The sequence below is a fragment of the Lepidothrix coronata genome, unplaced genomic scaffold (assembly GCF_001604755.1).
Source record: "Lepidothrix coronata isolate B3197 unplaced genomic scaffold, Lepidothrix_coronata-1.0 Scaffold407, whole genome shotgun sequence".
Classification (NCBI taxonomy): Eukaryota; Metazoa; Chordata; class Aves; order Passeriformes; family Pipridae; genus Lepidothrix; species Lepidothrix coronata.
In genome coordinates this window covers 61,462-75,398 of record NW_016690587.1, presented here as the reverse complement: position 1 = coordinate 75,398, position 13,937 = coordinate 61,462, and the positions used below count along the sequence as shown (strand labels likewise).

General features: G+C 60.9%; 2 protein-coding genes across 3 annotated transcripts in view; one reads left to right on the top strand and one right to left on the bottom strand.

The window, feature by feature from the left end:
* Positions 1-207: 207 nt before the first annotated feature.
* LOC108509809 (antigen peptide transporter 2-like) lies at positions 208-8,488 on the bottom strand. Of its 2 annotated transcripts, none has more exons than XM_017839388.1 (12): positions 8,406-8,488; positions 6,766-7,358; positions 5,855-5,963; positions 5,647-5,777; positions 4,899-5,104; positions 3,550-3,747; positions 2,961-3,089; positions 2,693-2,881; positions 2,302-2,475; positions 1,730-1,889; positions 1,372-1,499; positions 208-792 (listed from the first exon to the last, which is right to left on the bottom strand). In XM_017839388.1, exons 2-12 carry the CDS (start codon positions 7,286-7,288, stop codon positions 565-567), a joined length of 2,175 nt encoding a protein of 724 aa, XP_017694877.1. In that variant the 5' UTR covers positions 7,289-7,358; positions 8,406-8,488; the 3' UTR covers positions 208-564. The 2 variants fall into 2 exon arrangements, with proteins under 2 accessions (XP_017694877.1, XP_017694878.1); XM_017839389.1 differs by having other exon boundaries at positions 8,437-8,487.
* A 276-nt stretch (positions 8,489-8,764) lies between these two features.
* The window catches only part of LOC108509807 (antigen peptide transporter 1-like), a 9,435-nt gene continuing 4,262 nt past the window's right edge, over positions 8,765-13,937 (top strand). Inside the window, exons 1-6 of the mRNA XM_017839387.1 lie at positions 8,765-9,210; positions 10,335-10,437; positions 10,516-11,028; positions 11,424-11,718; positions 12,363-12,491; positions 13,088-13,294. Coding sequence (XP_017694876.1) covers positions 9,114-9,210; positions 10,335-10,437; positions 10,516-11,028; positions 11,424-11,718; positions 12,363-12,491; positions 13,088-13,294 — 1,344 coding nt within the window. The 5' untranslated portion in view covers positions 8,765-9,113. The remainder of the gene's footprint in view (positions 9,211-10,334; positions 10,438-10,515; positions 11,029-11,423; positions 11,719-12,362; positions 12,492-13,087; positions 13,295-13,937) is intronic.

Genomic DNA, 13,937 nt, shown 5'->3' with positions numbered 1-13,937 from the left:
AGATTCACAAAAGAAATTGAGAGGGAGCACAGCTGGGTCAGGGGACCTCAACTGAGCAAGGGGATATTCCACACCATGGAATATTATGCTCAGGATACAAACTGGGGGCAGGTATCTGTAAGGGGCCTATCTGGGTGTGGGTAAAGGAGTCTGGCATCAGTCTGCAAGTGGTGAGCAATTGCACTGTGTATCACTTTGTTTTCTCTTTTTATTATCATTATTATTATCATTTACCATTATTATTGCATTTTACTTTATTTACAATTATTAAACTGTCTTAAACATACAAGTTTTACTTTGGTCCTTGTGTTCCCTGTGTCCCTGCCCACCATGTGTCCCTCATGTCCCCACTGTTGTGGTTTTAAGCCCAGCTGGAAATTAAGCCCCTCGCTGTACCCCCCCCTACGCTTCCCATCCCTGGTGGAATGGGGAGGAGAATCAAAAGAACACACGGAGTGGGGATCCAGGGGATGGGGGGATGAGGGACCCACAGGACACAGGGACTGGGGACACTAGAGACAGGGATGGGACACACGCACCAGGAATGGGGACACCAATTCCCCTTTATTCCCTGCCTCCCTCTCCCGTGGCATCGGGCCGCCCGGTCCCACCTCCGCCCTGGAGCAGGCGGCTGTAGGCCCCGTGGCGTTCCCGCAGCTCCGTCGGTGTTCCTGCCTCTGCCACGGCCCCGCGCTCCAGCACCACGAGGCGATCGGCCGCTTCCAGCACCCGCAGCCGGTGGGAGACGACCACCACGGTCCGGGCGAGCCCAGTGCGCAACCAGCGCTGCGCCTGGGGCCAGAGAACCCTGATCCCATCCCATCCAACCCTGCCCCACCCAATCCCATCCCATCCCACCCCACCCCAACCAACCCATCCCACCCCACCCCTTCCCCACCCAGATCTCCACTCCAACTTTCCTGTCCTCTCCCCACTGTCCCCATCCACACTGTCCCATCCCACCCCATTCCCACCACCCCAACCCCTCCATCCCATTCCATCTCTCTGTCCTCATCCCAACATTCCCAACTCCACCATTCCCACACCATCCCATCCAGCCCCATCACATCTCTTCATCCATTCATCTCAACTTGCTACCATCCCACCCGCCCGGTTTTTATCCCATCCTCACCATTCCCATCCCACCATCTCATCCCATTTCCCCAGCCTCTTCCCACCTTCCCACTCCCTACCTTGTTGACCTATCCCACCCCATCCAATTCCTTTGTCTTCATCCCATCATTCCCACCACCATCCCACTACCTCATATTCCCACCATCCCCTCCCCCCAGTCCCATCTCAGCCATCCCATCTCTCCATTGCCCATCTCACCTCAGTCCCACCCAATCCCCCTCATGCCACCCCACTCACCGCCCCCTCGTCTCCATCATCCAGCGCCTCGTCGAGGATGAGGACGGTCGGACGCCGGAGCAGGGCCCGGGCCAGGGCCAGGCGACACCGCTCCCCCACCGCCAACCGCCCCCCGAGCTCCCCCACCTCTGTGGGGGATCCCATGGGATCAGTGGGATCCAGCCCCTGGGGTCCCCCACATCCCCCTGCCAATCGCCCCCATGTTAAGCCACTTCTGCCAGAGTATCCCAAAACCAGCAGGATCCATTTCAGGGGTGCCCCCATGCTCCCAGCTCTCACTGGTGTCCCAATCCCACTCCAACCCTGGGATGAAGCCCCTGGTTCCAGGATTCCCCTGGGAGCCCCCCCCAGTTCTCACCAGTGTCCCAGCCTTGCTCCAGCCCCTGGATGAACTCCATGGCTCCGGCAGCAGTGGCCGCCTCCCGCAGCTCCGACTCCTCACAGCGCTCCAGCCCCAGCACAACGTTCTCACGGATCGTTCCAGAAAACAGGAGAGGATCCTGCTCCACCAGCACCACCTGCCCCAGCCCCAAGCCTGTGAGCCATCTCAGCTCCTGGTGTCCCCATCCCTGTTCCGTGGCCTGATCCCAATCTTGGTGTCCCCATCACTGTCCCCATGGTCTCCCTCCCTAATCCCATTGTCCCCAACCCCATCCTTGATGTTCCCATCCCATTTCCCACTGTCCCCATTCCTATGCCTGGTGTCCCCATCCTTGTTCCTACTATCCTCATCCTTGTACCCAGTGTCCCCATCCCATTTGCCACTGTCCCCATCCCACCTCAGTGTCTCCATCCTGTCCCTGGCATACCCATCCCTTTTCTCAATGTCCCCACCCCTGTCTCCCAGGTCCCAATTCCACTTCAGCCCCCATGCCTGTCCCATTGTCTCCATCCCATTCCTGGTGTTCCCAGTCTCCCTGCTTTCCCCACCTGCCGGTGTAGGTACTGGTGTTCATATTCCTGCAGTGGGATCCCATCCAGCAGCACCTTTCCGCTCCCCGGATCCCGCAGCCGCTCCAGCAGTGCCACGGCTGTGCTCTTCCCGCTCCCGTTGGGCCCTGCCAGTGCCGTCACCTCCCCGGAACGCACCTCAAAGGACACGTCCTGCAGGATGGAGACAGGTGATGCTGGAATTCCCATCCCTGGGAATCCCCACCTCCCCAGGATACACCTCGAAGGACATATCCTGCAGGATGGAGAGGATGACGCCATCCCATCCCTGGGAATGCACAACCTCCCCTGGATCTGCCTCGAAGGACACATCCTGCAGAATGACATCGGAATTCCCACGCCTGGGAATCCCCACTCCCCCCAGACCCACCTTCAGCACAGGGCGCTCCGGATGCCCGGGATATGTGAAGCAGACCCTCTGGAACGTGATGTCGCCCCGTAGCTTGGAGGGCTCCAGTGTCCCCCCAATGTCCCTCGTGGGTTCCTGATCCAGGTATTCCCAGATTTTCTGCCCAGCAGCCATTTTGGTCATGAACTCATTGAAGCCGATGAGCAGCACCTGGGGAAGGGGAGGGGGTGGTACCGGGATGGATGGAAACGGGGATGGATAGATGAACACATGAATTCCATGGGACCACCTGGATATGGCTCCCAACCGTGTCCCGGTACAGCAGGAAGGTGACAAGGACCCCAGGAGTGATGGATCCATCACGGAGCTGCTGGTGGCTCCGGAAGAGCACCAGGACCCGGATGGCCAGTCGGAGGACCTGTAGGTGGGAACAGGGATACTGGTGTCCCCATTCCCGCTCCTGGTGTCCCCATCCTGTCCCTGGTGTCCTCATCCCAGTCCCGGTGCCCCCAACCTCGTCCTGGTGTCCCCATTCCCAATGTCTCCATAACTGCTCTTGGTATCCCTGTCCCTGTCCCAGTCTCCCCACTTCTTTTCCTGGTGTCCCCATTCCTGATCCTGGTGTTCGCATCCCTTGTCCTGAAGTCCCCATCCTGCTTCTGGTGTTGGCATTCCCATTCCTGGTCTCCCCATCCCTGATCCCAGTGTCCCTATTCTAGTCTTCCCACTCCCATTCCTGCTGTCCCCATCCCAGCTCCTGGTGTCCCCTTTCCTGGGTGTCCCCATCCTGCTCCCAGTGCCCCCATCCCAGTGTCCTCATCCCTGATCCTATTGTTCCCATTCCTGGTGTTGCCATTCCCATTCCCAGCCCCCCTGACCCTATGGATGAGGGTGAATCCTGCCAGCTCCAGCTCCATCCACTCCTTCAGCCTCAGCTCCTTGTCCAGGTCCTGGCTGTGCCGCTCCTCCTCCTCCTCCTCTGCTGAGAAGATCTGGATCGTCTCAATGGCGGCGACGGATTCCTGCACCCCTGAGGCCGTCCGGGCGGATGCTTCCAGCATGGATCGCTGCAGTGCCTGCGGAGGCACGGGGGGTGCCCAGCTTTCCCAGACTACTCTCCTGGCCCACCATCCACATCCCGTCCCCAGCATTCCCATCCCATCACACCCATCGCAAACTCACAATTCCATTCCCACCACCTCGCACCTGTGGTCTCCCTCCCATCCCCACCATTCCCATGCCATCACGCTATTCTTCCCACTTCCCATCCTGCCATCTCATCCTATCTCCCAGTCCCCATCTCACAATCCCCATTTTCACTCTCCTATCCCACCCCCCCCATTCACATTCCCAACATCCCATTCTCTGGTCACCTTCCCCACTCCCATCTCTCTGGTCCCCATCCAACCATCCCATCCTGTTCCATCTTATCCCATCCCATCCCACCCCCATCCCATCTTGTTCCCATCATTCCTATCCCAACTGTGCCATCCCGTCTCTTCTACACCATCCCGATCCCACCATCCAGTCCTCCCCAGTACGCATTCCACCATCCCATCCCCCCATTCCGTTCCATTCCATTCCCACCATTCCCATCTCATCTCTTTTCTCATCCCACTGTCCTGTCCCCTCTGTCCCATCCTGTCTCCATCCCACCTGATCCCATACCATCATCCCATCACCCTGGTCCTTATCCCAGCATTCCCATACCCACCATCCCCATCCCATCTCATCCCATCCCACCCCACCCTTCTGTCCCATCTTCATAGCCTCATCCCACCACTCCCAAATCCACCAATTCTGTGCAGTCTCTTCCCCGCCCTATCCCCACTGGCCCATCCCCTGATATACACCCCATCCCACCATCTCATCCTATTCCACCCCATTCCTCTGTCCCCATCCCACCATTCCATCCTGTCCCCATTCCAGCATTCACACCATCCCATCCCATCCTAACTCATCCCCTGTCACATGATCCTGCTCTCCATCCCATCTTCACCAACCCATCACATCCCATTCCATCCCACCTCCATCACTCCATCCTGCCCCATCCCGAGCATTCCCATCATATCATCCCATCCCGTACACCCAGTTTCCATCCCATCCCATCCCACCATTCCCATCCCCACCATCCCATTCCCCTGCTCTCCATCCCACCCTCACCATTCCCACTCCATTATCCCACCTCTGTGTCTCCTTCCCACCCCTCCCCTCCCATATTCCCAACCTGTTTCCGGGCGCTGTGGATGCGGCGGGTGGTGATTCCAAGGGGCAGCTCCAGCAGTGCCAGCAGTGCCAGCCCCGGTGCCAGCCACATCATGGCCATCCCCACCACCAGTGCCATTCCCAGGCTGCGGAGCAGCAGGTTGATTCCTCTCGGCACCGCCATGGACACCAGCGGCACCTCCGTGGAAAACCGCGCCGAGAGCTCGGCTGCGGGGCAGGAAAGAAGGTTGGGATCATGGGGGGCGGACATGGGATGGGAATGGCAGGGCAGGATATGACAGTTGGGATGGGATGGCAGGAATGGAGATGGTGGGATGGGATGATAGGATGAAGGTCAGGATATGGAACGGGATGGCGAGATGGGATAATGGGGGGGACAGGATGGGATGGGGACTGGGAGGACAGGATGATGGGAAAGGGGATGGTGGCAACGGGAATGGTGGGAATGGACTGACAGAGATGGGACAGTGGGGATGGGATGGCGGGATGGGAATGAGAATGAGGACAGGGCAGTGGGATAGGATAGTGGGATCGGAAAGGATGGTAGAATGAGACTGGGAAAATGGGATAGGATAGAAAGGGATGGGATAGTAAGAATGGGAATAAGGGGAATGGGATGGTGGGATGGGATAATGGATGGGTGGGGTAGGATGGGATGGGAACTAGGATAACAGGATGATGGGAAAAGGATGGAATGGTGGGATGGGGACTGGAGTCATGGGATGGTGGGATGGGACAGGTCCCATTACCTGCCGGCATTCCCTGGAAGAAATCCAGGTCCTGGTGCACCAGGTGGGAGAAGAGCTGGAGGCGCAAGCTCTGCCGGAGACGCGCTGCTGCCAGCAGGAAGAGCCACCCACGGCACCCAGAGAACAGGACACTGGGGGGACACGGTGACACTGGGGACGTTGGGGACATGGGGACACAGGCATGGACACTGGGAATGCCATGACCCACCTGGCTGCTTCGGCGGCCACCACCATTCCAACTGCTCCAGCGGTGAGCCCATCCCTGTTCCTGATGGCGTCCAGCACCTTCCCGGTGACGTATGGCCCCGCCGTCTCCCCTGGGTGTCATCAGGACCGTGTCACCGCGGCACTACCGCTGGCATGGGCAGACCCGATTGTGGGGGCAGGACTCGATTGAGGGAACAAGACATGATTTGGTGGCAGGGGGAGACAATTTCAAGGGGTCAGGACTCAATTTTGTGGTGTCAGCGCCCAGTGTAGGGATTTGAGACCAGATTTGGGGGTTCGACATCTAATTTTGGGGGTTCAGCACCCAATTTTAGGGGTCAGGACCCAATTTCTTGGGGGTCAACACCCATTTTTGGGCATCAGACCCTAAGTTTGAGGGTCAACACCCAACTTTGTGGGGGTTAACATTCAAGTTTGCTTGGTCAGGACCCAATTTTTGGGTAGTCAGCACCCAATTATGGGGGTGTCACCACCCAATTTTTGGGTGGTCAGCTCCCAATGTAGGGGCTCAGCACACAATTTTGGGATGGTCAGCACCCAGTTATAGGGCTCAGCAACCAATTTAGGGCAATGAACAGCCAAGTTTGGAGGTCCAGGATCCAATTTTTGGGGGCCAGCTCCCAATTTTGGGGTGGTGAGCACCCAATTTGGGGGATCAGCTCCCAGTTTGGGGGGGTCAGCTCCCAATTTGGAGGTTCAACACCCAAGTTTGGAGTGGTCACCACTCAATTTAGGGAGTCAGCTCCAAATCTGGGCATTCAACATCAAATTTGGGGTGGTCCCTGCCCAGTCTGGAAGGAGTCAGCCCCCAGTTCGAGGCTGCAAGGCTCAGTGAATGGGGGGTCAGTGGCCGTCCCCGCGTGCCCTCACCTTCCCTGCACCGTCACCCACCAGTGGCCGCCAGCACGAGGCAAAGGAAGGCAGCTCCAAGGACTTTCCACTCAGACCAGGCCAGCGCCAGGACCCTCCGGAAGGCAGCAGGAGCCTTGGGGACACCGCCAGGGGTCTTGGGGACACCGGGGGAGGCCTCGGGGACGCTGCCAGGCATCAGGGGTGTGGCCCAGGCCAGCAGGGCCAGTGCAGTGGTCGCATGGGTGACCCCGAGCCAGGCAGGCACCGCGGCCGCCAAGAGTCCCGGCCCGGCCCCAGGCGGCCCCAGGAGGCTCCGGAGGGTTCCGAAGACCGCGGGGGTGGCGGCGGTGGTGACGGCAGCCGCGGTGGCTCCAGGGGGCCGGTGCGGGGTCAGGAGCCGGGGGGCCATGGCCAGGAAGGGCAGGCGCAGGGCGGCCTCGAGCCAGACGCCCGCCACCCCCATGGGCGCCAGGGCCGGCACCAGCGGCCCCAGTAACACCAGTGCCAGCGCGTCAGCCACCAGCAGCACCCCGGGGAGCAGCGCGGCAGGCGGCAGTGCCATGGTGGAACCGGCACGGACCAGTGCTCCCAGTACGGCTTCCAGTGCAGCTCCTGCGCTGGGCTTCAGCAGCCTGTGAACTCACCAGTTAACACCACTTAGGATTTGGGGGCTCACCAGTCCACACTAGTGCTCCCAGTCCAGCCCCCTGAGGTCCCCAGTCCACATCAGTTCTCTGCATATGGCCCCCTCAGCTCCCCAGTCCACATCAGTGCTCCCAGTACAGCTGTGCCAGCTCCCCAGTCCACACCAGTACTCCCAGTCCAGTTCTCGGAGTCCACCAGTCCACAGTGGTGCTTCCAGTACAGCCTGAGATACTCCCTAGTCCCCATCAGTACTCCCAGTCCAGACTGGGGTGCTCCCCAGCCCACACTAGTGCTCCAGTCCAGCCCCCTCAGCTCCCCAGTCCACACCAGTGCTCCCAGTATAGACTGGGGTGCTCCCCAGCCCCCATCATTGCTCACCATATGGCCCCCTGAGCTCCCTAGTCTACACCAGTGCTTCCAGTACAGACTGGGGCACTCCCCAGTTCCCATCAGCGCTCCCAGTACAGATTGGGGCACTCCTTAGTCACCAGCAGTGCTCCCAGTACAGACTGGGTGCTCCCCAATCCACACCAGTGCTCCCAGTACAGACTGGGGTGCTCCCAGTACAGACTAGGGTGCTCCCCAGTCCACACTAGTGCTCCCAGTACAGATTGGGGTGCTCCCCAGTCCACATCAGCTCTCCCAGTACAGACTGGGGTGCTCCCCAGCCCACACCAGTGCTTCCAGTCCGGTTCCCTGAGCTCCCCAGTCCATACCAGCACTCCCAGTACAGACTGGGGCACTCCCCAGTCAACACCAGTGCTCCCAGTTCAGACTGGGGTGCTCCTCAGTCAACACCAGTGCTCCCAGTTCAGACTGGGGTGCTCCTCAGTCAACACCAGTGCTCCCAGTTCAGACTGGGGTGCTCATCAGTCAACACCAGTGCTCCCAGTTCAGACTGGGGTGCTCATCAGTCCACACCAGTGCTCCCACTACAGACTTGGGCACTCCCCAGTCCACACCAGCGCTCCCAGTACGGCCCCCTCAGCTGACCAGTCCACACCAGTGCTCCCAGTATGGCCCCCTCAGCTCACCAGTGCTCCCAGTACAGACCGCTCAGCTCACCAATCCACACCAGTGCTTCCAGTTCAGCCCCGCAGAACTTTCCACTAAAATTTCTTCCGAGAACACGCCCTCTCCCGCCCCTCCCCCGCCCCGTTCCGCCTGGGCCCCGCCCAGAGCCCGCCCTCTTTTTGCCCCCTCCCCCTCCTCTTCACAACCTTCTCCGGCTCCCTCTGCCCGGTAACCGATGACGTAATGGGACCATTAACCAGTCAGCACCGCCATCGCGAGCTGTGGGCGGGGCCAAGCTGGGGTTCCCGGGGATTCCCAGGGCGGAGTCTCCGCTGACCCCGCCCCCGCCCCGCGCGCCTTCGGCTTTCCGGGAAACGGCGGCGGCTGCCGGGAAAGGACCGGGGGCACTGGGGGGACTGGGAAGGGCTGAGAAGGGCTGGGGCGGACTGGGACACCGGGATACATCCAGACACGTCGGGATACGCCGGAACCACGACCGGGACCTGCCGGGAGCAGAACGGGGACCCACAGGGACCCTCTGGGACCCACCGGGAGCAGAACCGGGACCCACTGGGAGACACAGGGACCAGAACCGGGGGCCACCGGGACCAGAACCAGGACCCACGGGGACCTACTGGGACTCACCGGGACTCACCGGGACCCACTGAAAGCAGAACCAGGACCCACTGGGACCAGACTAGGACCCCTCCGCGCCCCCCGCCCCCCCGATGTTGTCCCCCGCCATCCGCCGGCTCCTGGCCCTGCTGCGCCCCGAGTGCAGGCAGTGGGCGCTGGTGGGGGTGCTGATGGTGGCCTCGGCCCTCGGTACGGGGGGACCCCGATTCGGGGGGGTAGGACCTGATTTGGGGGTCAGGGCCCAATTTGGGGGGGCAGGGCCCGACTGGGGGAGTGGCAGGACCTCACTGGGTGGTGGGCAGGACACCACTGGGGGGGAAAAGACCCAATTTGGGGGGCCAGGGCCTGACTGGGGGAAGGAAGGAGCCGACTGGGGGGGGCAGGACCCGATCTGGGGGAGCAGAACCCAGTTTGAGGGGTCAGAACCCAATTCCGGGGTCGAGACTCAATTTGGTGGGTCAGGACCCAATATGGGGGGGGGCAGGACCCCTCTGGGGGGTGACAGGGCCTGATTTGAGGGGTCGGGACCCAATTTTGGGAGGCAGGATCCAATTTTGGGAGACCAGAAACCAATCTGGGTAGTCGGAACACATTTTTGGCTGGTCAGGACCCATTTTGGAGACAATTTTGGCAGGTCGGGACCAAATTTTCAAGGGTCAAGACCCAGTTTGGGAGGTGACACCCAACTTTAAAGAGTCAGACCCAATTTAGTGGTTCAACACCCACTTTTCAGGGGTCCACAGGCCATTTTGTGGTGCAGGTCCACTAGGGAGTCACCACTCAATTTAGGGGCATTGGGACCCAATTTCAGGGCTCAACATTCAATTTTCAGGGAAACACACCCAATTTTAGGTGTGCAGGACCCAGTTTGGGGGCCATTACCCAATGTGGGAGATCAGCACATAATTTTGGGGGGTCAGGACCCAATTTTGGGTTCAGTTGTGTGGGGTCAGGTGCAAATCTGGTGGGCCAATCAACCAATTTTAGGAGCCAGGACCCAATATCGAGGGGATCAGCACTCAATTTTGGGGCTCAACCCCCAATTTTGCAGGGCCCCACACCCAAGTTTAGGGAGTCAGGACCCAATTTGGAGGGTCAGCACCCAATTTTCAGGGGTCAACACCCAACTTTGGGTTCTCTGGACCCAATTTTGGAAGTTCAACCCCCAAGTTTGGGGTCTTAGCCCGCAATGGAGGGGGTCAGGACCCAATTTCAAAGCTCAACCCCCAATTTTGAGAGTGGTCAGTACCCACTTCTTGGGGCTCAGCCCCCAAGGCAGGGGCTCCCCACCCACTGTCGGGGTGTCCCCACAGGCGAGGTGGCAGGCCCATACTTCACGGGCCACATCACTGACCAGGTGACACAGGAGGACACGTCGGCGGCCATGTGGCCCTTGGTGGTGCTGGGGCTCGGCAGGTGGGTGACTGCAGGGCCAGGGGGACACCCCGAGGTGGCAATGCCCCGCGGTGCCCCCTGACCCCGCTGTCCCCGCAGTGCCCTCACCGAGCTGGTCTGTGACTGCACGGCGGCTGTGGCGCTGACGCGGGTGCGGGCACGTCTCCAGTGCGGCGCGGTGGCCGCGGTGCTGCGGGGGAACGTGCCCGGCCCGGGGGGCAGCCTGGGGGACACGCCGGGTGCGGTGGCCGCGCGGGTGACGGGGGACGCAGAGGCAGCGCACGCGGCGCTGGCCGATGCGGTGGTCCCGGCGCTGTGGGCGCTGGCCCGGGCCGGGGCCCTGCTCGCCGTGATGGCCTCGCTGGCCCCGCTGCTGGCCCTGGTCACACTCCTGGTGCTGCCCCTCCTTCTGCTGCTGCCACGTGCCATCGCAGGCATCCAGCAGGTAGTGAGAGGGACACAGGGACTTCGAGTCCCTTGTCAGCTCCCTTGGCCCCTTGTCACATCTGTGTCCCCAGTGTCACCTCCCTGCACCCCCTGTCCTCTCCCCGGGCCCCTCGTCATCTCTCCAGACTCCTCATTACTTCCCTGGGCCTCTTGTCACCTCCCTTTGTAACCTGTACCTTTGTCCCTGCACCCCGGTCACTCTTCTGGGCCCCTTGTCACCTTCCTGCAGCCCATGTCACCTCCCTGGGCCCCTTGTCCCCTCTCTGCACTCCTGGTCACCTCCCTGTACCCCATAGCACCTCCCAAGGCCCCTTGTCATCTCCCTGGGTCATGTCCAAGTCCCTCCTGTCCCCTCCTGGTGCCTGTCACCTCCCAAAGCCCACTGTCACCTTCTTCTGTCCCCTGTGCCCTCCCTGTCTCCCCATCTGCATGGTGACCTTGAGGTGACCTCCCTGTCTCCAGGGTGACCCCCTGTCCCCTCTGTGTCCCCCCATGATCCCATGCAGTGACCCTGCAGTGACTCCGGTGTAACCCCCATGTGCTTTCTGTAACCCGCCATGACTCTGTGGTGACTCCTCTGTCCCCTCCCTGTCCCCACCTTGTCCACCCTCTGTGCCCTCCAACCCTGTGGTGACCCCCTGTCCTGTGTGTCCCCAGGACCTGGCGCGGCGGGCGCGGGCGGCGCTGGCTGATGCCACCGCGGTGGCCGTGGAGTCACTGAGGGCCCTGAGGACCGTCCGGGCCTTCGGACACGAGGCCGGAATGACCGCACGTGTCCAGCAGCGCCTCAGCCACAGCCACCAGCTGGAGTGTGGGGAGGCCCTGGCCTACGGGGCCGGGCGGTGGGCCAGCGGGGTATGGGGACACCGGGGGGACACAGGGATGGGGGGCACAGGGGAATGAGGAACAGTAGTATGGAAATGGAGGACATGGTGGCAGGAGGATGAGGACATGGGGATGGGTAACACAGGAATGGGGGAAATGGGGGTGAGGGTGGATAGGGGCGAGGACAGGGTGGCGGGGGGCCCAGGTACATGGGGCATGGGGACATGGGGATGGGGATGTTGGGTGTATTGGCAAAGGGCCAGAGGACTTGCGGACATGGTGATCCAGAGATAGGGGACATGCAGATGGGTGGCACAGGGCTGGGGGACATGGGGACAGGGTGGCATTGTAATAGGGGACATGGGGACGTGGCAGCAGGGAGCTAGGGGACATTGGATGCAGTGGCATGGGGATTGGGACATGGGGACAGGGAACACAGGGAAAGGTGGCACAGGGCTGGTGGACGTGGTGGCAGGGGGCTGAGGGACATGGGGACAGGGGACAGGGGATTGAAGTGGCAGGGGGCTGGGGGACATGAGGACATGGGGTTATGGGGATAGAGGGTATGGAGACAGGGGACATGGGGACACAGGGACATGGTGGCATGGGACTGGGGGACACAGTGACATAGGGCTGGGGTGACCCCATGTGACCCTGTGTCCCCATGTCCCCAGTTCCCGACGCTGGTCATGAAGCTGGGGCTGCTCCTTGTGGGGGGACGCTTGGTGGCTGCGGGGACCATCACCCCTGGGGAGCTTGTCACCATCCTCATGTGCCACCTGAACTTCACCCGGGCTGTGGATGTGAGGAGCATGTCCCCACTGTGTCCCCAGCCTATTCGCAATGTGTCCCCAGTCTATTCCCAATGTGTCCCCAACCTTTCCCTCCTGTGTCCCCAACCTATCCCCAATGTTTTCCCTGATTGTCTCCAATGTATCCCCATTCTGTCCCCAACCTGTCCCCAACCTATCCCCAGTGTGTCCCTGGTATGTCCCCAGCGTGTCCCTGTCCTGTCACCAGCCCCATTCCCCATGTCACTGTGTCCTCCCATGTCCTCCCACCATGTCCCCGTGTCCCCACATCTTCCCAGCTGTGTCCCCATGTCCCCATGTTCTCTTGGTCATGTCCCTGTCCCCTCTGTCCCCACCCCAACCCTATTGTGTCTCCTCCATGTCCTCAGATCCTCCCCATGTCCCCTCACTGTGTCTCAGTGTGCACCTGCCATGTCCCAATGCCTGTCCCAGCCATGTCCTCCCCAAGTACCCAACGTCCACCCTGCCATGTCCCCTCCATTTCCCCAATCCCTGCCACGTCCCTATGCCTTCCTGGCTGTGTCCCTCCCTGTCCCCATGCCCATTTCCCCATGTCCACAAGTCCCCCAGTGTCCCTGTGTCCCCAGGCCCTGCTGTTGTACCTCCCAGACCTGGCTAAGGCTGTCGGCTCCTCCGAGACGCTCCTGGAGCTGCTGGACAAGGCCAAGTGGGTGGCACCTGTGGGGACACTGTCACCTGTCACCCCCCGGGGCCATGAGGCTTCCAGGACTCCAGGCCTGTGTCTCAAGGATGTCTACGTGACCTACCCTGGGCGGTCCGAGCCCGTCCTCAAGGTGACAGGGGGGCGTGGGGGACATGGAGGGACAGGAGGGGACACAGAGATATTGAGGAAATGAGGTCCATGGGACATAGAGAGGAGGTGGGGGAGATGAGGTACATGGGGGGACAGGGGAAGATATGGGGGGACACAGATGGGAGATAGGGACATGGGGGCTGTGTGGGGATGTGGGGGGACATGGAGGAGATTGGAAGTTGTGGGGGGACATGGGGACACGGTGAGGATAGGGGGGACACGGTGGGGATATGGGGTGACACGGGGGGAAATGGCTACAGGGTGGGGACAGGGTTCACATGGAAGTGCTGGTGTGATCCCCGGTGCTATCCCCATTCCAAGTGTGATCCCCTCTCCTGGTGCAATCCCTATTCCCAGTGTGATCGCATTCCCATTGCAATCCTCATTCCCATTGCCATCCCTTTTCCTGCTATGATCCCATTCCCGGTGCGATCCCCAATCCCCTCTCCCGCTGTTCCCATTCCCGCTGTTCCCATTCCCGGTGCGATCCCCAATCCCCTCTCCCGCTGTTCCCATTCCCGCTGTTCCTATTCCCGGTGCGATCCCCAATCCCCTCTCCCGCTGTTCCCATTCCCGCTGTTCCCATTCCCGGTGCGATCCCATCCCCTCTCCCGCTGTTCCTA

Excerpts from the sequence above, each read along its gene's own strand:
- LOC108509809 (XM_017839388.1), bottom strand. The coding sequence starts at position 7,288 with ATGGCACTGCCGCCTGCCGCGCTGCTCCCCGGGGTGCTGCTGGTGGCT. Across the intron at positions 1,890-2,301 it reads ACCAGTACCTACACCGGCAG|GTGGTGCTGGTGGAGCAGGA; the intron begins GTGGGGAAAGCA and ends GGGCTGGGGCAG. Across the intron at positions 1,500-1,729 it reads GGAGCAAGGCTGGGACACTG|AGGTGGGGGAGCTCGGGGGG; the intron begins GTGAGAACTGGG and ends GATCCCCCACAG.